General features: G+C 36.1%; 2 protein-coding genes and 1 long non-coding RNA gene across 3 annotated transcripts; 2 read left to right on the forward strand and 1 right to left on the reverse strand.

Annotated features, from left to right (window-relative positions):
- The first annotated feature begins 733 nt into the window (after nucleotides 1-733).
- LOC147861629 (uncharacterized) lies at nucleotides 734-13243 on the forward strand. The gene is made up of 13 exons (XM_087322276.1): nucleotides 734-863; nucleotides 4871-4950; nucleotides 5162-5254; nucleotides 5330-5511; nucleotides 5607-5742; nucleotides 6684-6785; nucleotides 7018-7074; nucleotides 7793-7920; nucleotides 8080-8278; nucleotides 8864-9047; nucleotides 9164-9219; nucleotides 10034-10117; nucleotides 12852-13243. The coding sequence occupies exons 1-13, from the start codon at nucleotides 770-772 to the stop codon at nucleotides 13017-13019; spliced, it is 1563 nt and encodes a 520-aa protein (XP_087178402.1). The 5' UTR covers nucleotides 734-769; the 3' UTR covers nucleotides 13020-13243.
- Nucleotides 13244-14118: 875 nt separating this feature from the next.
- Nucleotides 14119-14567, reverse strand: LOC147861630 (uncharacterized). The gene is made up of 2 exons (XR_015529993.1): nucleotides 14441-14567; nucleotides 14119-14407 (listed from the first exon to the last, which is right to left on the reverse strand). It is a non-coding gene; the product is annotated as an uncharacterized LOC147861630 (long non-coding RNA).
- Nucleotides 14568-20422: 5855 nt separating this feature from the next.
- On the forward strand, nucleotides 20423-23197 carry MEE50 (ARM repeat superfamily protein). Its single transcript, XM_087322850.1, has 2 exons — nucleotides 20423-21235; nucleotides 22186-23197. Exons 1-2 carry the CDS (start codon nucleotides 20440-20442, stop codon nucleotides 23094-23096), a joined length of 1707 nt encoding a protein of 568 aa, XP_087178976.1. The 5' UTR covers nucleotides 20423-20439; the 3' UTR covers nucleotides 23097-23197.
- The last annotated feature ends 18 nt before the right edge of the window (nucleotides 23198-23215 follow it).

Below are 23215 nucleotides of genomic sequence, written 5' to 3' on the forward strand. Positions count from 1 at the left end.
CTTTCAATTAGTTTAAAAAAAGGCATATCAGCTACAACCTCCAAAATAGATGGAAAATTGTTTGTTGAATTGATGTTACCTTCTTCATATATACATTATGCCCAACATTCTTATTAAATTTCATCATCTTCTAGAAACTATTGAGTTCCACTGCCCTTCATCCTCTAGAGTCTTTCCATCCTTGTCATTCACATGTTGTTCCTCTAGAATCTTTCCATTCTTGTCATTCACATGTTCTTTGATTTGCTCTGAGATTACAGATAAAGTTTGAACCCGATCATTGTTTGCATGCTCTTCACGTACAACTTCCATTGCATTACTTCTTTTTTGACGACATTCAACAATAAAATGCCCTAACATGCCACAAACTGAAACAATGTCATGTAGATGCACCCCATTTAAGCTAAAAAATACATAGGAGGCATACGGGAGCATGCAAATTGCAAACATCTCGGCCTCTCAGCAGCCGTATTCCAAAAGAATACACATTCAATATCGATTGTGCGCATTAGCACTAGAAGATGCTAAGATCTTTCCCGGCTTTTTCCATTGCTTGGATTGTAATATTGGCGAGATCCACTCAATATGTGCACTCTACCTCATATCCATACATACATGACACTCTTTCTTGGTTGAATATATCCTTCTATTCCACTATTGGCCTTTCCCTATGTAGTATGTGTAGTAAGTAGTATGTACTATGTACATACATAAAAGCTTAGATCAGAGTTTTGTTTTATGAAGCTGAAGCACTAGCGGAAGCTGAGCGATGGCATCGTGGCGTAGCTTACCTCGAACTCTTCTTCTTCTGCAATCGCCTCATCCTTTATCTCCATCCACAGCGATCTCGGCTCGAATTACAGGTATCCTCCTTCATCACTCATCAGTCTTCATCTCTCTCTCTCTCTCTCTCTCTTTCACGAACACACGGTGAACCTCATCTCGTGAGCATTGTAAATGGAAATAAAGGAATGATTTCAATGTAATGTACTCACGGTTTTTTACGATTGGAAAGAATTGAAGTGTTTGATCTGTGTTTTGTTTCTCATGGATCACTAAAGAAAAGAAGGAAGATTCATTATTATTTTTGTTTCATATATAGCTTATCTGAATTCATGTTCGTATTCATAATTCTTGCCCAATTTTGTTTACAGTTTTTAAGAAAAGGAAGGAATATCTTCTATAGTTTATTCCCTAGACTGCATTTGTGTTTTGTTTCTCATGGATCACTAAAGAAAAGAAGGAAGATTCATTATTATTTTTGTTTCATATATAGATTATCTGAATTCATGTTCGTATTCATAATTCTTGCCCTATTTTGTTTACAGTTTTTAAGAAAAGGAAGGAATATCTTCCATAGTTTATTCCAAATTTTTGATGCTTGCCATGCATATAATATGTTTAAAGGAAAAAAGGAATATTTGGTCTTTCTTTCATTCATTTGATCGCTGTCTGAATTTCAGTGTAACATTTACAAAGCTTGCTATGCCTTGTCTTTTTTGCTATCCTTATATTTCGGAGCCTTGTTTTGGTTCTATATTTAAACCATTTGTGAGTGCTTTCTATGGTGGCTTCCTTCCCCGATTGGGGGTGATTGATGGGATATCTCAGTCAAAGTAAAGAGACTAAAAAAGATACCAATTCTCCTTTTCCACGCATATAAATTTTGTATCACATTACATTAGGACTTGCAAAGTATCTTTGGTTGAATTGGAACCTAGAGCCACATTCCATTACGTTTTAAGTAATATTTCCAACTTAGAGTTTATCCTACTGAATTTGAGGAGCTTTATCTTGAAACATGTCTTTGCATTTTGTTAAATTTAGCTGCTTTGTTCTCTCTCAAGCTACTGTCTAAAACCTTCAAATGGGATGAGTAATAAAGGATTTAGGAGCATTAGTTAATCAAAACTCATATTTTAATAAAACTAATTCTTAAATTGACTCTCATGCATTGCGAGTCATTACCTGAGGAAATCATACCAAAGTGATGATATGAATGGAGAGATGCATAACAGGTCCACATGCAGCTGTCATTTTGCCTAGAGAATAACATGAATAGTTTGATCTTCAGTTGAAGACATGCTTTCTCATTTATCAAACTAATCATAGAGACATTCAGTTGAACTTCATGAAATCCATATACAAGAGGTGGAAAAGAGCTATATGTTATTTTCACTAAGCCGTAGGAACAATATTTGATTGATGTCCTATAAAATCCATATATACAAGGTTTTGAAAAGCAAATGTATTTATATGATGATTTCCTTATGCGTTGGCCTCGTAGAAGTAATAAGTGAATCCTTTGCACAATGCGAAGTTTTCAAGTTGTAAGAGCAATGAATTAATTCTTATAGTGTATTCTTAAAGGATTGATGCATAACTTCCAAGAAAAGTTCTAATAGCTGTGTTTTATTCATTCATGTCTTCTCCCCAGAGAAGATCCTCACAAAGTTCCTTTGAGATGAAGAATATATAAAGTGAAACAAAAACAAGAGTAAGGTGAACAAGCAGAACCTAAATTTAGTTCTATTTACATTTTTTTTTCTGGGTGAATTTGTATTGTACAGCCTTTGTTGGTCTCATAGATCATTCTGAACTCATTAGAGCTGTAAGTGTATTCTATCATTCTTTTTGTTCTGGAGATCATTATGATGTGAAAGAGGCCAATAGCTCCTGTTTCTTTTAGTGATGAAGTTGTGAAGGTCATTTGAGATTACATTTCTTTATCAGTTTTGAAAGCCTAGCATGCTGTGATAGAGCATTCAGCAACAGCCTTCTCTTTCTTTTTGCTATGAATTTGTAAAAATAATTTGAGATTATATTTTCTATCAGTTTTGAAACCCCATTACACTGTAAAAGTGGAGACAACCATCTCCTAAATCAGCTAACAGCTATGCATTATGGAGACAGAACTCATGTTCCATTCTTGTTTTCTGGTTTAGATTCATTCTTTAAGAGGTTTTAGAAACTAAGCCTCGATTAGGCAAAATGTGATGGAAGACGCCAGAGCCATGCATGTTACATGCCATGAATAAATGAAATGCTAGGAATTGTTTCTGCACATTTGATTGGTGCAATTGCAAGTTATGCAATTTGAGGGATGAGGAGGAACCCATAAGGCTAAGGTGCAGCTGGGGGAGAGAATTCTTAAAAAAATGCATGGAGGCTGATCCTATATGACTACAGGAGGGTTCCCCAATCCTGAAATTTCGTTAGGATATTTAGTGCTGTTGAACCAGACAAAGTGGCAACCGTGCATAGCATTTTCGGTGCCAACCATAAGGCATCAAATCTGTTTTTTGTCTTTCCATGATTCATTATTACATTTCAAGCCATTGGCTTTTAGGAAGTGTGCATAGAAAAATCATTTTTTTGGTTACATGCATTGATGAGTCTCATATGTGAGGTTTTATAAGTCATTATGTTCTTTTAGAGACGTTAATGTATCTTTATCACTTTCTCCAAGCTTTAAATCATAATACATCTAAAGGGGTTATAGTGCCTTAATTTAACAAGGGCACAAAACCAGTTTAAGTATGATTGTGCCAGATGTGTTGATTAGATTTGGTAATAATTTTGTCAAATGGTGATCCAATTTGTTTCGAGTATAAATGCACACGCATGCATTGGGCACTAGGATCCATAAGGGATTATGATGATGATGATGCCTCTTATTCCTGCTAGCACATAGTATAGTTGCTTGAGCACCATTGAGGAATTATTGCTGGAATTACAGCATTTTGCATCTGTACACGTAGATACATATGAATGTATATCAGGATTTTTACACTTGATATGATCACTGCATCTGGACAGACTATGCACACACCTCTGAGGTAGATGTAACATATTATGTTATGCTTTTCTTGTCCTGTTAGATATTTAATGAAGATAATCTCTTTTGTTGAGTAAAAAAATGTTCCTTCATGTCTATAAAGGTATGATAGTAATGTATTATGTAATTGCCATGTTCTTGAATGCATTCATACTCTGCACGTTCTTATGAATCTGTGACGGCAATGTCAGTATATTCTCTTTTCTTGAGGAAGCGAATGATAATTGCATGCCTATAAAGGCACTAATAGGAATCCATCACACAATTGACACATTTTTTAATGCATTCATACTCTTTCTATGCTTATTCATAACGCTCTTACAAATCTAGCATGCAATCCTATTCTATGATTCCCAAGGCTTAAAACCATTTTCCAAGAAGTTATACAGACATTGAAACAGACATTTTGTCACTGTCTTGAGATAGATTGCCTCTCTCCATTTACTGCTTATGTGGATCACGTGCCACTTACATGGTTTCCTTATCAGAACTTCTGTACACTCAACATTGGGCACAGTGGGTGCATTAACCCCAGCTACCATCACTGAAACATTTATTCTGTTTTCTGTTGATGCTCTTGGGTTTTCCATTTGGATTTTTGGTTACGTAATTCAAAGATAAAGGATTCAATAATGTTTGTCTGTTTCTCATAACGTGGAACTATCTGCAATGTTGCAATGATGCAATAGTTTCAGCAGCTGATGTCATTCAAGCAAGTATTGGAGACGGACTATCATTCTATGTTTCATACTTTTTCTCAGTTAGACTTGTACATGCAGCTATGTCAACTATAGTGGACCCCCATAGTTTTACAAACTGATCCTTGTATCATGGAGCTATATTTAGTTTAATGATATTTTAATAGTTTTACGAATCATTTTTTGATGTGATAGAAGTCCAGCATTGTACATCTTCACTGTGTCGGGTACATTTGTATGGCCGTGGAGATATAGTATGGTGTATGTTAATACCAAAAAGTGTGTTTTCCAAGGAGGTATATCATTCTCAATTTAGAACAGTGATCATGATCAGGATTATGGAGGAGAGGGAGAAATGGCATTAACGCGCAGTGTTATTTGCATCTTTCTACAAATGCTTTTGATATTACTGAGGTGAGTTCATGCTCTATGTAACATACTTTCTTCAGTTTTCTTCATTGTGCTTACACACTTGTATGCAAGGGCCTGTATGTCTTTGTACAAATATTTTAAACGAAATGCTTGAGAAAAGTTAGATTGCTAATGAACAAATACATATGTTTTTGTGCTATTGATGAAAAGATGGTTGTGGAAATGGGCTGTCTAAAAAGATTGAGTTTCGCAGGCTGGTGCTCCGCCCCAACCAGAATTCAATAGGGCTGTAGAAAAACGTTTGGATTCTAATTGGCTCTCTGAAGTATTTGAGACCTCAGCTCTTGTAAGAACCACCTTTTTTCTTTGCACGTTATCAATGTTTCTTGTATGGTCTTCATCAGGCATAATGTTTGTGCAGATTATTCCGTTGTTAGGAACCAAAAATTTGGTTAAATGTGAGGAACCTGTCTTTTTATCATCTGCAAGCTTTTCAACAAGGAAATTTACAGATATGGGATGTCTTAGCAAACCTATCTTCTTGGGTTTAGCGCAAGATACAAATCAACCAATTTTTGCAGTTGATATCAGTACATTTTCCAGGTATAATGTTACGAAATGAATAATGTTATGGGAAATCAGTTAGGATAGCTTTCACGCATCAAGATGAAACATGCACTTTTTGCCTATGTGAACAGTACAGATCTAAATGCACTGCGAGGGCTAGAAGGAACTGAATGGGTAGATCTTCGTCGGTATGGATCACAATTACCCATTGCTGATGCTGGCCTTTTGGCGTATGCCAGGGGGATGGTGGAATGGCACAGGAGAAATGTTAGAAAATTTTTGCATCCCTAAAATAAGTAGATCCCTTATTATTGGAAGAGATGCAATTTAATCTTGCATATTCATTTAAGGAGGACTCCAAAATATCTGAATTTTATCTGGTTCTCCAAATGCAACCGAGTTTCTGCTATTTCTCCAAATGCTTTTGTCTTCGGCACTTGTTTATGCTATTTGACCAATTCATTCCTTTGCTCTCAATTATATCTTGTATTTGAGCAGTTATATGCCTACTTCATCCCTTTTTCTCTTTCTGCGGTTGACAAGGGCATTTGAGAAATAAAGAATAGTTGGGGGCATTTACTGGAATTGACTATAGTCAAGGTTCATTTACTGGGCTCGTTATGTTTCTCTACATCACATTCTCAAATGCTTCAAGTTCATCTTCTAGATATATGATTATATCATATTCTGATGATTTTAAAGAGTAGTAATAAACTACCCCCCACGAGGCATGTTTGGAAAAGTCAGTAACCATAGATGACCTGGCGACATATCATTCATGCCTGAAAATGAGTAGCAGCACATATGCCAATGTAGTAAATAATTTTTTATGGCATTTATGAATCAGTATAAACATGTGGAGGCACATCTGGCAGAATAAATCTTATACACCTTAAGTTTATCCCTTTCATATGTTCAACTTTGTCCCTCTATAAATTGATTTTCAGTTTGTTTCTTTGTTCACTGATTGAAATGTTTTACTTAAGTCCCTCAGAAATATCATACTATAATTAAAAATAGAATGCATTGGTCTCCATTTGGAGTTAGAAATTCTGTGGCCACTGTTGAGAAAATGGAGTCAGAGGAGGTCACGACTTGCAATGCTCCTACTTTGTTTTTTGTTCATTGATTGGAAGTTTTTATTTAGTCTCTTTGAAATATCATATTTTAATTAAAATAGAACATATTTGGTTTCCATTTGGAATTAGAAATTCTGTGGCCATTGTGGTGAGAAAATGGAGCCAAAAGGAGGAGGTCACAACTTGCAATGCCGCTCTACATCATGTGGAACTTCTGCCTATCCTCGACTGGTTGGATTTCTTCAATTTGTATTCGTAACATCTCCATACAATCAATATGAAATAACTGTAAATAATTACAATGCTGTACCTAGAGTGTGAAGTAAAGATTTATACTGTTCTATTGAAATTCTCCATTTGTCTTTTGTATGGCGATGTTATATCACATTTGAAATGCAAAAGGGTTATGTCCTTTGATTTGAATTCCTACTTAACATGAGTAATATCTGTTACGTCTATCCAGGATCCAGCAATTATAGTACTCGTTACCTGTGGTGACTTTGTCCTCCTTGGTAGACAGGTAATTCCAGTGTGAATAAAACTCAATAACTAGTCATTGTTATGGTGTAGAGTCTAGATTACGTACTTTATTTCCCTATTCTCGAGCTTGTTAGTAGTTTTCTGTTCAACATAAACTGTTATAATCTTTGTTAGGTCTCATAGCCCATTGTGATCTTTTAGAGAAAATTAATATTTTTTTCTTTCTTTCATATTCTTTTTGCAATACTAGTTTCCAAAGATGCTCATTTTTTTTTCTCAAGCTGATTATCTTCTCAATTCTTGAATGAACAAGTTGTAGAATAACGTTTATTGTTTTTTATTAAGGTTCATTTCAATATATACACACATATACAATTTTATGTACCTATCTATGTATAAATGCATATATAACACAATTGTATGTACGTATATATGTGTATGTATATAACACTGGAAATAGGTAGAGAGGTTAGGTACCTTAATTGTGCTGCCTGGGGTTAATAGAACAACTATTTCAAAATATCTGATTCTCAATGGTGTGCGTATGGACACTGTATATAAATTATTGCTGGTCCCTGATGCCCTTTAGTGAGCTTTTCTTCCTTTTCCTGTATCATGGAGATGACTCCTATAATATCAAATTTATACCCAAATGTCTATTAAAATAGGATATGCTAATCTAACTTTCTAAAAGAAATGGGGAGAGATAAAAAGAGAGGGAGAGATATAGACATAATCAACATTTTGTTTGTAAGCAGAGCAAGTGGGATGAAGGTCGCTACTCTTTGTTGGCAGGATTTGTGGAGGTTGGGGAGACATTTGAGACTGCTGCTGCAAGGGAAGTACATGAAGAGGCTGGTGTACATCTAGAGCATAAAACTATCAGGCATGGTGCTTGTCTTTGAAATTAGTTTTTGGATGTGTCAAGTAAATTCAACTTGTTGCACAATAGTTTTAATATCAAAGCAGCTATGCATTGAATGTATTTTTGTAGCAGTGTACACTGATTGAGCAAGCCTTTTAATTGCATTAATTCTATATCCAGGTATATTGCAAGTCAGCCCTGGCCATTTCCATCATCTTTAATGGTCGGATTTATTGCATCAGCAAAACACAAACTTGACATGTCAAAGCTACATTATGAAATGCCAGATGATGTGGTTCCAGTCGGTATTCAGGGTCTCAATATTTTGAGACAGCAAAGGAGCCTTCCCGACATTTTTGTTGATATGAATGAGCTTGAGGTACTAACTTTATGATTTGTTTTAAACTTTTTATATGATTTAAGAGTGAGAGTATACATTGGTTTTATTTACCATGCTCTCGATTTTGGAAAACAGAAACAACAATGTTTCTTCCTTAATTTGATCTCTGTTATAGTTTAATTTTTATTGTTTGTTTATGGTATCATCTTGGAGTGGCCAATGTTGAAGATCTTTTGAAGTTTCAGCCTATCTAAGTTCAGATCTTAAGAACTTAAACCAGATTCTTTAGTACCCAATATTAATTAGTTTTATTCTGGTTTGTTGTTCTCAAAGACGAAAAAATATATTTAGATGTAATCGCTTGTTTTCATAGGCCATTTTGGCCTTTTAAAAGGCCTTAATATATCCTTTTTTCTCCATCTGATTGAAACTATTTTCTTATCTATTACTTAATCTTCGTGTGCAGCAAGAGTTTTGATGTGTTTTGGATTTACCGTTGTCACGACTCTGTGATTACTGTGGCCTACTTATTGCCTATTTATAACCTAGGGCAACACAACTCTGGGTTTAAATCTTATTTTTTACAGGAATAAGTAATTTATATCACCTAATCTACTGTTATAGGATGCCAAATGGATTCATAAAAGTTTCTTGCATGTAATCCTCCAAGGCACACAACCTGCTGGTACTAAATTTAGTGTACCTGGAAAGCATGCCATTGCACATTTCCTCATGAGAGAATGGATTGCTCGTGATAAGAAAATTGAATGGGCAGGAAATCAACTTTCTACTACTGAGATTGATGAAGGTTTGTCCAGATTATACAATACTATCCAATTTATAGCAAATTTTTAAGCATGAATTCTAATTCAACTGACTTATGTATTTGATATTCACAAGTGTCCCCATTCTTTACAATTTCAGGGGTTTTCAAGTATGTTCTTGCTCGTGTATATGATGATCATGGGAATGAGAAATTGGTAATTGATCTCTTTCTAGTTCAGTCAGATTTATATTCTACTACCTCCCAATACAAATCTTGTTATCATATAAGGTCTGACTGGGGTAATGTCTTTGGTCTCATACACCCTTAAACCTTTCAGAGACCTTAATATAACATTTGATCTCTTCTGTCTATTGCGCTCTTTTAATAAAACCATCTAATACTGCAAAAAGACATACTTTTTTTTGAGCAAATTTAATTTCTATGTTGAAAGATATTCTAAATTTATTCCTTCCCAATAGGTGTTACAGAATCTGATTTTGATATAAGGAAAAGAATTAGAGGTGAAATGCGTAGAGATAGGAAATGACATCAAAGGCAAAGACTCTCTGCTGGGCTGACACTGACAGTGTGTGATGATCTAATGTTGTATTGGAAGTTTTTGGAACCATCCTAGGATGTGTGAAGTTACCCATTGCAGATTTTCTTTGTTACCATCTATGATGAAATGTTGGCTACAATTATTATTGTATATATTCATTCCTTTTCCTCTTAGATATAAAAGGCTTTTGCGATTTTTGATACACAAACCTTTTTTTAATGCTCTCTTTGTCTCTTTGCTCGCCTTTGTTGGTGAAGGTGGCATAGGAAACTAGCAATGAAGAGTTTATTCAATATTTTGTGTAACTTTTTGAACTGCACTTATTTATTTTCTGTATTCTTGTGGAGCTCAAAGTGTTCGAACATACATATATTTGTTGGATGGAATTATGAATACTTGGCTTAGGATGTTACTGTTTTTTTCAGCTAATCTTGCACATCTTTCTGATAATAGAATTCTATATTGTCAGATTGTGCGCGGTGATAAGAAGTTTTCCTTTCATGGTGAAATATTGAACAATATCAAGGGAGAACTTCAAGATATGCAACTCCAGGTATAACCTTAACCTTGTCCTATCGAACACAAATTCACCATAAAATCTTGATATATGTGATGAAAAAGCTTGATTCATGTAAGCACAATGAGGAAGGATTGAAACATGAACTTGTATAGAAAAAACGCTCTAAACTGCCTAGGGTGATCGCTAACAAATATTATTGGTAGAGGGAGGGATGTGCCCAAAGATTAGCACCTCATACGTCTCCAATAGTTGTCATGAAAACATTGCATGGATCTATGGTGCTCTAGAATTCTTCACTGCCAATTGTTGGATGTCACCTTTCCATGGATGTCATATTATATTCCTCCCTTAACACTCCCTTTTGTACCTTATTTCAACGTGTCAAACGTCTTTACATATGAGATAATATGTGAACTCCAACATATACTTTTCATACATAAACTTTAGCAGATGCTGGAAGATCTCTTCTTGTTAAATCATCTAGTTAGCTGCTTTTGATTTCCGAAAGTAAAAGTCACGCAATTGGAGATTGTATATGCTTCAAAATCAGTAAATAAACCTGCAGGTGTAGCTATTCTAAAGGACTTGGTCACACAATTGACCCCATATTACAGAGAGTGCCACATACAAGAGAAGAATCATGCTAAATAGGAAATAATATTGTATCCAAATGAAGAGGTGGTAGACAAAACCAAAATCGATTATTTACTGAACATTATTTTGCTTTTGAATTCACATACCTTCATTGGATCATTCATTTTGAATCAAATAAGGTTGTGAAACCGATGGCAGCTTGTGTGCATTTCCATTTACCATGTTATATTTTAGTTTCTAGGGTGAACATTATTTGCTAACCTTCTGAGTGTTACATGCATTGTCAAGTCAACATAAACAGTTTCCACATAATACGTTCAAAGCCAACTTGATGTAATATGTATGAGTGTAGACACCACCTCTTGACATGGATCATTCACTTTCCATCTTCATGAATTGTTCTACAAGATTAGACATTGTTGCTTTAGGTAAGATCCCCCTCTAGTTATACATTCATTTTTCACCCCTCATTCATCTTGTAAGTGCAAATCACCTTTCATCTAAGGGCTTGCTGGGATTTAATTTTTCTAATTCTTCCCTAGTTCGTGTCTTGTACTATCTTATATGTGCAGAGCAATTCATTAGTTTATATCCTTGTGCTATTGAGGAACTTACTAGAGATTGATGCAAAGTAATTAACTCTTTGTGGATCTTTCATGCTAGCTACCTTTGTGGTTATATAACCATTGTTATCCAGTTGACCCACCAACAGAATGATTGTGCAAATGAAGTGCCTTTAGCAAAGCATAAGTTGATATCGGTGACAACTACAATGTTGCGTTCATGATCATTCCCCAATTTCGTGCTACTAGTTGATGGAAATGCAACTACATATCAGCCACCCTCTGCCCTTGGCCCTGGCTCAAAAAATAAGGATCTGGGGGAACGGATCTGCCAGTTATGCCATCTAGGAGTGGAATCAGGGGAATATCATGTTTGCCATAGTGCGTTCTCTGTTAATTGTGAGGCTGATATGTCATTGTTTTATGAAATGAGGGGAAATATTGCCTCCGCATCACACATACTGCTTTCTCTGTTAATTGTGAGGCTGATATAACCGAGATTCTGAATTTTCTGAGTCCCTTTCCTGAATGGATTTCTCCCCTCAGTTAGGATGTATGGATATTCATGCAACCTTCTTCCTCAGAACTGAACTAGAGACATTGGTTGACTCATCATTGTAATAGAATATAAAGGACAACAATGCCTGGGGCTGTTTTACTGGAAATCAACAGGCATAGAAAGATGTTAAAAAACAATCACATTACAAAGTCAAATCATCAACCTGCATTACAAACCCAAATTACCAAAGAACTCTAATAACCTTCTTCAAATTACCCTCCCACTCCATGACTGCAGTATCTACAGGGGTCATAATAGATTGAACAATAAAATTTGGCATGCATACAGCCTTGAATAAAAAAATAATATTTATTATCAACCCAACTCTGAAGATGATTTCCTCGCTTTGGATAACACCTGGCTTGGGCTGGTTTAGATGGTCAACCAAAGGCTTAAGGGATCACTATACGTTGGCAGTTTCCCTCCAAGATTAGACATTGTTCAGATGTGACCTCTTGTTTGGCGTCATGCATTTCCTCGTAGTTAAATGATCCTGTGGCTGTCAAGCAAGCTACTATTCTCGAGCTGTCATGCATCTCCTAGTCATTTGTCCTTGTGCTGCAGTGGTCATTTAAGTTTTGTAATGTCATGTTGTGACTTGTGCACTATGTAATTACTTGTTTTAATATGACAAATGTTACTTTTACACAGCACGAGCTATTTTATAATAATATTTTCCTTTCTCAGAATTAATGTGTATTTCTGTCTTTCTATATACCAATATGTTCCTTTCAGTTAAATTATAATAATGGCATTTTTTTTCTCAGAAAATATTGTGTATATATATATATATATAGCTATTGTTATATGTCTGTGTCTTTATTTGTTTTTCTATAGATGGATAGATATAGACTAACAGATTTGATGGTAAAAGCAATTCACCATTAGAAACATACAGGACAGCTGCATAAATTCATACAGACTCTCTCTCTCTCTCTCTCTCTCACACACACACACACACACATCTATAATGCATGTCGTTTTATTTATAGATCAATAAATAAATATAAAATGACAGATCTGATGGTAAAAATAGCATGACGGTTTGCAGGTAGAAGTGTTGGGCGGTGGACGAATAAAACATGTCCCAAGTGAATATCTGATTCATGTGTATGGATTCTCACAAGCTTTTGGAAGAGCAAATCATGAAGTTACTGCAGCTCTCTTACGACAGCGGTATCCACTGCATAAAGTTTCTTTATCATGGGATGGATACTAATCAACAAAAATCTGTGTAACAAAGTTCATATTTCATTCAATGACCATCTTAAACATGAGAATATTCTTAAGGTCAGTCAGACCCTTTGTTTCTCTGGTTTTAGTTCTTCAAAGTCTGTAAGGATTTTGTATCTTTGCATAGTAGCATCCATTATAGGTGAACAATTACTTTGTCTATTCTAACAAATATTGGGACTATAATAAAGGATAACTGCAGCCAAAGTTTGTATGTAGTAGAGTGGTAAATTCGACAGTCTTGTTGCAATGCCTTACACTTATATTTATATTTGTGGAGATTTAACCATTTGGTCAATAGTTAAATCCATAAAGCATATGATGATCATTCTTTGGAAGCCTCAGTTTTTAGAGAGTGTGAAGGTAGATTTTTGTTTTTGTAAGAAGGATTTTGATTTATAATGCTTTCACGACATACCTATTTCAGATGGAAGTTTGAATGTCTAAATGCCTTTGTCATATTTACTTTAATTATCAGCATGTGGGTCAGTCTTCCTTCTCCAACGAAGGCTGTCCCTCTTTTGATGAGACCATAAAGAAGAAATGCCTCAATGCCTCAATATATATAAAACATATTTGAAAGGCCGGCCAAAGCCTCCATATAAGAAAAACAAATCAAGTGATTAGAGATTTTCTGAGGCTGGCTTCATCTCATCATCTTTATTCCCTGCCATCCTTTTGTTCTTGTTTCTACTCCATGCCTCAAAGCTTCTGCCTCAAATCACTTTCTTTTATTTGTTAGTTCCAACATGCAAATTTATAACCTTCATAGTCCATTTCAATCTTCTTTGGACTCCATTAGTGGATGAATATGTGGATGATTCCATACAAAGATGTCTTCAAATGAAGATAGTGATTAAGGCTTTGTTTTTTTCGTTGAAGGGTGATACGTTCATCATGTCAAAAGAAATATGAGTCATTCGCTAAGCTAAAGTTCCAAAAGCTATAACTACAATTACACATAAAGACAATTAAGTTGATAAAATATGCATATGTGTGTATATGTATGTTACAATTTCAACATATCAAATTACCAATGAATACTTTGATGGTCGAGTATGATGATCTATTAATCATGCCCTAAGTTATGTGATCGATAATTGTATGCTTTTGACAATTAAGTTGATAAAATATACATGTGTATGTATATCTATGTTACAAATTCCACACATTAGAGAAATCATTGATTGTTACCAATGAACACTTTGATGGTCGAAAATAATGTCCCAATTATCATGCCTTGAGTTATGTAAACCAATAGTTATATGCTTCTCCACTTGGTTGTGAGATCTATAGAACTTCTAGCACATTGGAATGCATGGTGATGGAGTCGCTTGCATTGCTATCCCAAGAGGGATGTCTCAATCTTGAGATCTTTCTTCACAAATATATGAGAGTTCTTGGAACGCTAGAGTCCTTGTTTTCATTACGAGCAATGAATCCACATCATATTACTCCATCGAAGCCCATGGTGTCGATGCCGACTCTATGTCTATAAGGAAGAGACACTCAAATCTAACTCTCTAGGACTCTTCTTCAAATAATGGTAGTGGTGGAATGAGTGCCCAACACCAAATAGCACAAAACACATTCCATTTCACAAGTCACTCTCTTGCACTAATGTCATCTCCACCCTAAACCTAAACCCTAACGATGAGATAGGGTGTAGAATACCACAACAGAACCATGGATACTATAGCCAGAACTTTGCCCCCAAGCAATATTGCAACCATGCATGTCAAGAGAGCACAGATGGGAACCCTCATCATCCTCTGCTCAAACTTGATAAGTGTGGAGACGGAGCTGATGATGACTCGGAGAACCTTGTGGGCAAAGAATGCAGCAAATGATGGAGGGTGCGGATGAACTAGGGTTTCTTTCTCTTCACCATCAGGCAAAATTTGATGGGATGGGCAGTGTTGAGGTATCATTATGGTGTTGCCAGTGTGTTGATTAGGGTTTGGATTAGGGTTGGGGTTAGCATGAGAGGAAGAAGAAGAAGAAGAAGAAGAAGCTCGAGGCATGGTGTCCATGATTGGAGTAGGGTTAAAATGAGAATTAGGGCTTGGGTAAGAATTGGGTTCATGGGTGGAGTTAAAATTACGGTTTGGGCTAGAATTAGGTTTAGTTTTATGTTTAGATTTTGGTTTAGAATTAGAAGTAGGGTTAAAATGAGAATTAGGGCTTGGGTAAGAATTGGGTTCATGGGTGGAGTTAAAATTACGGTTTGGGCTAGAATTAGGTTTAGTTTTATGTTTAGATTTTGGTTTAGAATTAGAATTAGAAGTAGGGTTTGGGTTAGGGATGGAATGAGAAATAGGGCGGTTAGGGTTACGAATAGAATTAGCACTAGAATTTGGATAAGAATTAGGGTATGGGTTAGGAAGGAAAAGCTTTCCCTTTTCCTCCTCCTCCTTGTGTTTCATCAGTCTCATTCTCATCCTGCATAACACGGAATACTTCTTCTCCTGCTGCTGTGGATGCGTCTCTTCTTTTAATCCCTTCTTCGTCCTGTGGATAATCTCCATACCACCTGCATCTTCAGCTTCATGCTGCTTCCTAGTATCCCAACAAGATAGCTTAGAAAGGAAGCCACACATCATCAAACAAATCGTCCCAGAGCACAGAAATTCAGCAGAACTCTTCAGTGATAAAAAACATCTCCTCGGAACAGGGTAACAAATCTTTATACTTTTGCATAATTAATGGGTGGGTCCATCATCATCATCAACAACAACAACAATCATCAACATAATATAATGTGCAGTAGTATGCTTTTTCCATTGAAACATTTTTACAGCTATTAACCCTTTCTCAAGTCATTGAAAGCATGGTGCTTGACTTGACTTCCTTAGGCTTCCCCGATCGATCTTGACTTTCTTAGGCTTGCTCGATGGATCGATCCTTTTTGGTTCATGACCCTTTCTCAATTCATTGAAACATTTTTACAGCTATTAATCCTTTCTCAAGTCATTGAAACATTTTTACAGCTATTAATCCTTTCTCAAGTCATTGAAAGCATGGTGCTTGACTTGACTTCCTTAGGCTTCCTCGATTGATCTTGACTTTCTTAGGCTTGCTCTATCAATCTTGGCCTTCTTAGACTTGCTTGATCGATCTTGACTTTCTTAGGCTTGCTCGATGGATCGATCCTTTTTGGTTCATGACCCTTCAATGGAACCGATAAAATGTTAGTCAACCCCTTACGAAGCACATGTGACGTATCGTGCCCATCAAGTTTCGAACCTCGATCTTCTCCTCCGTTTCATACATCATGCTTTTTTTGGCATGGACATACCCTAGAAGCAAACAAGTTTTTATTCAAGGGAAGATCGGAGAGAAGTATGGGAAATGGTTTGGGGAAAGAGCATGGGATTATGTGGAATTGATGATGCCCAAAGGTGATGAAGTGAAAACTGAATGCTTTTATTACTTCAATATATAATGAAGTGAAATCTGAATACTTTCATTACTTGAAAAAATAATGAAATTTACATTACTTGAATGATAACACTTCAATTATCTCAAGAATGTAAGATGACTTAACTTACACATCTCATGCCTAGGACAAGTTCCAAAATTAGGTAAGTCCATGGACATTAAAAATTGGATGCAATATTATAATGTCCATTGTAGAAACCCTAGCATGTATTATAATAGCCTTGAGTCAACAAACCATTGTATAATTCATGTGCAGCCAATCAATGCTTATTCTACATATTGTCTCATGACTTGTAGAAACCCTAGCATGTATTATATGTTCACAAGATATAATCACTTATTCCAATATTATTATAGAGTGCAACAAATATTGTATGTTTCATTTGCATACAGTTATCAATTCTTATTCTAATGTAACGTTGGGGACAAGGAAGTTAATGAAGAAAATTGAGATGTGACAGACTCTTCAACAAGAAAGTTGAAGCAAAACAAAACAAAACAATTATAATAAAAATCATTTGGCTTCATTAACTTCCCTTAGTAATACGAGTTTCCCCTAAAGACTCCATCACACTTGCCATCCTCTTTCTTTATTTAGTTAGCGGGGTCCTCAAAAGAGAACGAAGGCCAGCTTCTAGGCGGTGACACACAATGTGATCATTTCCTTATTATTTTTCTCACCATCGTTTTCAGCTCAATATCTTGTCTGCCAAATGTTAAAACCCCACTTTTTCAGTTGTGATTGTATGACATATATTGCTACATTGTGTAACATATGAAATTCAATCATTACAAGGCCACCATTCAGTAATAAAAAAATATTACCATGTAGTTTCTTGGGAAAGCCATTTATTTATTGTTATGTTGCATTATCCATGGAGATGTAATTTGTGTGTGGATAAAGTTTTAGAATGGAAAGTCGAATACGAAAATGAAAGCGTAGCACCTCATATTGTTCTTTCACATAACATATGTATGCAATCATTATGCTTTGAAAAAATATAATATTTGAATAATTTTCTTCTTGAAAGTCTACCCTGAACTAATTAAATTAAATCACGATATCTTTATGAAAGGTGAGTTTTGTTATTTCTTCCTTTTCAATTGAAAGAGTCTTGAAGTTTAACATTCCAGGGGCATATGAGATATTGTTCTTGTTTGTTATAATTGTCCTTCCTTTGCAAGACGATATCTCCATCTAATCTTGTACTTAACAAAGTGCATTTAACTTGCAAGGCCTTTTTGCCAATGTTGACGTTGACATTGGTACTAAAGAGACAAGTATATAGGCATGATAAAAGAGCCAAGAAAGACAAAAACGAAGAACCAAAGAACTTGTGGGCACCATACTGTGAAAGGACCTAAATAATGTTAAAGCCTATAAAGGTCACTTTGAGCCACAACCTTAACTTGCTTCTCTCCATTTTTCCAGTTTTTTGTAATTGTATTAATAACAAATGTATTAACTACAATGGATGGGGTGCTAAATCAAGTGAACCAAACCCAGTTCCAAACTATATCCCTTATCACTTAATTCCTTTGGATAGACCTATTCAGTCATGTTACCTTAGAGCCAATGCAAATGGTGGACATGATTTCCTAATCTTGCCATAAAACTTGATCTCATCTTAAACCTTGAGGTCAAACCTTAAGGTTCCATCTTAAGTGTTTGAGCTTTACCTTGTGAACATGGTTGGTTTTCTAGTCATTAGTAAGAGTTCCTTGTGGTTAATGATTTCTTTTGTTGCCTTCTATTTAGTTAACAGAATTATTAGACGTGAACGCATAGGGTAAGGCTCTTGCATTCATGTGTTTCTCATTGTTTAATAGTGTTATAATGAATTTCGGAATATGGTTCATCGAGTGAGTTAGTTCGCTTTGTCAGCGCACTTGAGAATGGTGGACACATGGACACCCTCACTTGCTTCTCTCGCCAACAATAGGGTGTTTGCCCATGGAAACTCTGTAGCAATGAATCGACAAAATATATATGCCCTCATATGTTAATGGACCAACCTTTTTACTTGACATTTGGCATCACTATATGACGTCTTGTGGGCATAAAATAGGGGTCAAGATTTTTGTAAGAATAGGGCATATGTAACACTACTTGAGAAAGAATCCATGACAAATAATGCTAAAGTTTTTATTAGTGTGGTCATGTTTTGGCTTTTTTCATTGTCATTAGCATTTGATAGTTAATATTAGGGTTAATTACTTATTTGTGTTTTTATGTGTTAAAATTTCCATAAACTTGGGTAAATCACACATAAAAAGGTAGTGCCAAAGTATCTAGGGCACAAAGGATGCACACAATGACATCAAAGTGGTTCTAACAAGTCCTTCGAGTTTATGAGCTTGTTCTTGAGGTGATCGTGTGGGTTCTTTGACGAGGATGTACATAGTCAAAAGGTCAGAAATCATAACACTAGGTGCAAAATAGGAAGAATAATGCTCTTTAATACAAGGAGTACTACTATAAGATCAAAACAATTTTTGGCCAACTAGATAATTGAGATGAATAGGAGGGTAAGGAGTCACAACCATACCATGCAATAGATATATAGCATAGAGAAGGTTTTAATCCAATTTAATCATGTTTCTACAATGTTTTAAGCTAAGAAATTATTAAATGGTTTGAGTTCATTGTGTGCTAATCAATATATTGCTTGGATTGTTTGTGTATGATCATCAAAGTCAGTTGATCTACGTTAATGGCACATTCAACGTTATCGATGGCTTGTGTGCTATACTCAACTATGTATGGCTGTAATAGATCAGGAAAAGAGGTCACATCGATCACTAAATGAGGTGTATTTGTGGCCTTAATCATGATATTCATTCTGACGATGACTTTGGTGAAATTCCAACAAATTGTTGACAAATAAATATTTGACCCCTCCATCAAAGTAGGTAGACTAGGCCACGTAGGGAGAGGACCGAGATACAAACCTAAGGCAAGACATGGCAAGGCGAAATAAGAGTCACAATGAAAGGAAATGGAGTCGACTAACTAAGAGTCAATATACATATTAGAGAGGCACAATCCGACACAACACCACACCCTTCTAATCTTAGTTTTCATGCACTTAGGAACCTCGAAAGGAAATGTAATTGACTAACTAGAGTCAATATGAGTATTAGATAGGACAAACCTACATAGCACCACACCCGTCTAATCTTAGTTTTCATGCGAGCATTTCATTTCCTTGTTCGTTTCAGAGGGGGGGAAGGAAAAACCATAACAAAACGGACATTACATCTGGAATTCATTCATCCCAACCGAAGAAGCCCACATATGTCAATAATTTTCCGGTAGCAATAACACGAATCACAGTAGTAGGCACATCGGATTCACTAAATGGCGAGTGAGTGTTTGTTTGGGTGGAAGAACTGAACCCTCAGTCAGGGTTGGTCACGGGGATGAGAGCAAAGGTGATCGAGAAGAAATAGCATGCAAAAAGGGGCCATTACCATTACATTCATTTCTGTAACGAAGGAAAAATGTGAAGAGGGGGGGGCATTTCTGTAATTAAAGGAGAATGGGAAGAGGGGTATGTTTGTAATTAAAGGAAAAATGTGAAGAGGGGGGGCATTTCTGTAATTAAAGGAGAATGGGAAGAGGGGTATGTTTGTAATTAATGGAAAATGTGAAGAAGGACATTTTTGTAATTAAAGGAGAATGGGAAGAGGGGTATGTTTGTAATTAAAGGAAAATCTGAAGAGGGACATTTTTGTAATTAAAGGAGAATGGGAAGAGGGGTATGTTTGTAATTAAAGGAAAAATGTGAAGAGGGGGGCATTTCTGTAATTAAAGGAGAATGGGAAGAGGGGTATATTTGTAATTAAAGGAAGATGTGAAGAGGGGCATCGGTGGAATTTAATGGAAACTCTCAGAAGGCGTGAAAAAATTGTTGGTAAACTGATGGTGTGCAGGATCCATGGCTTCTGAAACCCTAAAAAAAATGGAAGCATCTGCAGCAGCAGCAGCAGCAGAAGAAGAAGAAGAAGAAGAAGAAGAAGAAGAGGGAGAAACAGAAGAAACACAGAGGCTCTTCCTCCTCCTCCTCTCACCACAGGAAGAAGAAGAAGGATTTCCTGCTTTGTCTTCTTCTTCTTCTTCTTCTCCATTTGTTCTTCACCGTTTGATCCATCTGTCCCGTTCTCCTTCGCAACGTGCTTTCCTAGCTGCCCGCCATGCAGTACCCCGTCTTCTTCCTCTCTTAACCCTAAATCTCTCTCGTTTTCACACCCTTATCTTGCTCCTCAAGCTACTGAGAAACCTCTGTGCAGCCGAACCCTCGAATCAGCAATCTTTCTTGGATAGCGATGGTGTCTCTTGTATATCTTTCATCATCACAGAAATCCTCAAAGGAAAAGAAGGAAAAGCAAAAGCAAAACAAGGACCAAGTAATGAAGAAGATAACGTTCATGTTCAAGAAGGAAACGTGAAGGCAGAAGAAGAAAATGAAAATGAAGAATTATTTTGCTCTGCTCTTAAAATATCTTTGCAGCTTCTCGGGAATGTGTGTGCAGCAGGGGAAGCTCAAAGGGAAGCTGTTTGGATTTGTTTCTTCCCTACCAAGCTTCGAACTCTTGTCTCAATAGTGAAAGAATATGGTAAATTAACTGTTATAGACCCACTTTGTATGATTATCTACACATGTAGCTATGGAGTTAGAGACAGATTAATGGATTTGTGCCATGGAGAAGGAGCTATGCTTGTCTTTGATTGCATTGGATCCTTCAATGGAGATGATGGTAAGTCTTTTCTTTATCCTTATTCCGTGTTAAGTTTTCTTTTCTTTTTGTGAAAAAATGGGCTTGTTCATGGTTTTGTGTTCATCAAAGCAGTGAGGTTTAACGCTGTAGGTTGTTTTATGACCTTGTCATCCCATGTGAGATAATGTTATGGTTGGTCTTATTACCCATTGAGCCGCTGCCAATAATTGGTTGTATTGCCATGTTTTATGTCCCAGCTAATCAATGATTGATCTGATTATTGTGTCATGCCTTGTGAGAGAATGCCGTATCTGGTTTTGTGACCATGCCATTAATGCGAGTATGATTGGTCGTGACTTACCATGCCATCCATTTAAATTAATCCATGGTTGGATGTACTATTTCCATGGGAGTTAATGCCATTGATAATGTTATTGCCATCTAAGGTAATACCATGGATGGTCTTATTACTATTTGTGCTAATGAAATAGCTAATCTATTAATGGATTTTGCTTGTATGTGTATTATTTGTGGGCAACCAAATACATTGGGAATGTCCACTTATGGGCAGTTATGAAGACACTTTTCATTACTCCAGAATGAAGAGATCTTCTGGTTAAAAAAGAGTTTTTTTTATCTGGTTCAATATTTATACTGATTTTGACGGTTTCTTTTTACATTGTCTTAAGCATATATCTCAATGTTGTTTTAAGAGGGGTCTGAATCTTATTCATATGCATTTCCAATGTGACAGATTCATGGATAATTTTCATGTGAAATCACTTCATGTGGAACAATAGCTTGGCTCCATAGCTTCATGTCTAATGTCATGAGCTGTTGCAATGAGAATTTAATGCCATGGTCCATTATAAAATGTGAGGAATGAATGCATTCAGATGTGTCAGAGATTTTGGCTGAGCATTAGATTCTCGCTTGCTTTTGAGGGTTAATATTTATGTGTTAAAAATATTTATGTGCTAATGTATCAGGTGCTTCAAGTCATTGGATATCTTCCCTCTTGTTCGAGTTATGCCTCCAAGAGCCCCTGCTCCCTCGCCTCTTCACACATTTGGGTCATTCTCATAGGCTGTCTTCCGGTACAACAGAATTCTCTGAAAACCAATCAAAGATTTCTTTTTGCACTGAACAAGTGATTCTATTGGGCTATGTGGTGGATCTTCTTGAAGATGAGCTAAAGGAAGATACATTTGTGACCGATGAAATGCAACTTCCTTTGCCAAGAGAGACAATACTATACTTGAAAGATTTGATACAAGTTTCTTCAAAAGAGCTACAATGTGAAAATATTCATGGGATGAGTCCTTCCATGGTTGATGTATTACGAAAGTCTCTTGAACTTTTCAAAATCCTCGTTGCATGTGAACATGGGTTTAGGTATTCAATAGCAACCGAGCTTTTGTCCATTGGGTTCATTAGGTTATGCTTAGAGCTTCTCAAAGACCTCGGACCACCAGAGCTTATTCAAAACGCAATAGAAAAGCATGGTGAAGCTGAATGGACAACAAGAAATGGTCGTTTAAACTTGTCCACAAGTAATAATCCCTATAAAGGATATCGTAAGGATATTGTAGCAATAGTTGCAAATGTATCATACAAGAATCGGTTTGTACAAGATGAGATTCGGAGCCTTGGAGGGCTTCCTCTCATCCTACAACAATGTGTTATTGATGAGGAAAACCCATTTTTGAGGGAATGGGGCTTCTGGGCAGTTCGGAACCTTTTGGATGATAATTTGGATAATGTGAAAGAAATCTCAGAAATGCAGTTGAAAGGGTTGGTAACCCCTGTCGAGTTGGAGCAAAGAGGGTATAAGGTGGAGATGGATCAAGCGATTGGGAGGCCAAAGCTGGTTAATGTGTCTTCTTTGAAAGAAGGCTAAAAAGAATGAACCATACTGATACATAAATCAATTAATACGAAAGGAAATAATGACTAAAAGTCTGTTTTATCAGATACTCTGGGGTAATGTAATTGTGTACAGTTTAAACACATTTTTTG

Source organism: Azolla caroliniana, unplaced genomic scaffold (assembly GCF_043228905.1).
Source record: "Azolla caroliniana isolate FFs.n. ecotype wild unplaced genomic scaffold, voAzoCaro1.0.p SCAF_7, whole genome shotgun sequence".
NCBI classification, from domain to species: domain Eukaryota; kingdom Viridiplantae; phylum Streptophyta; class Polypodiopsida; order Salviniales; family Salviniaceae; genus Azolla; species Azolla caroliniana.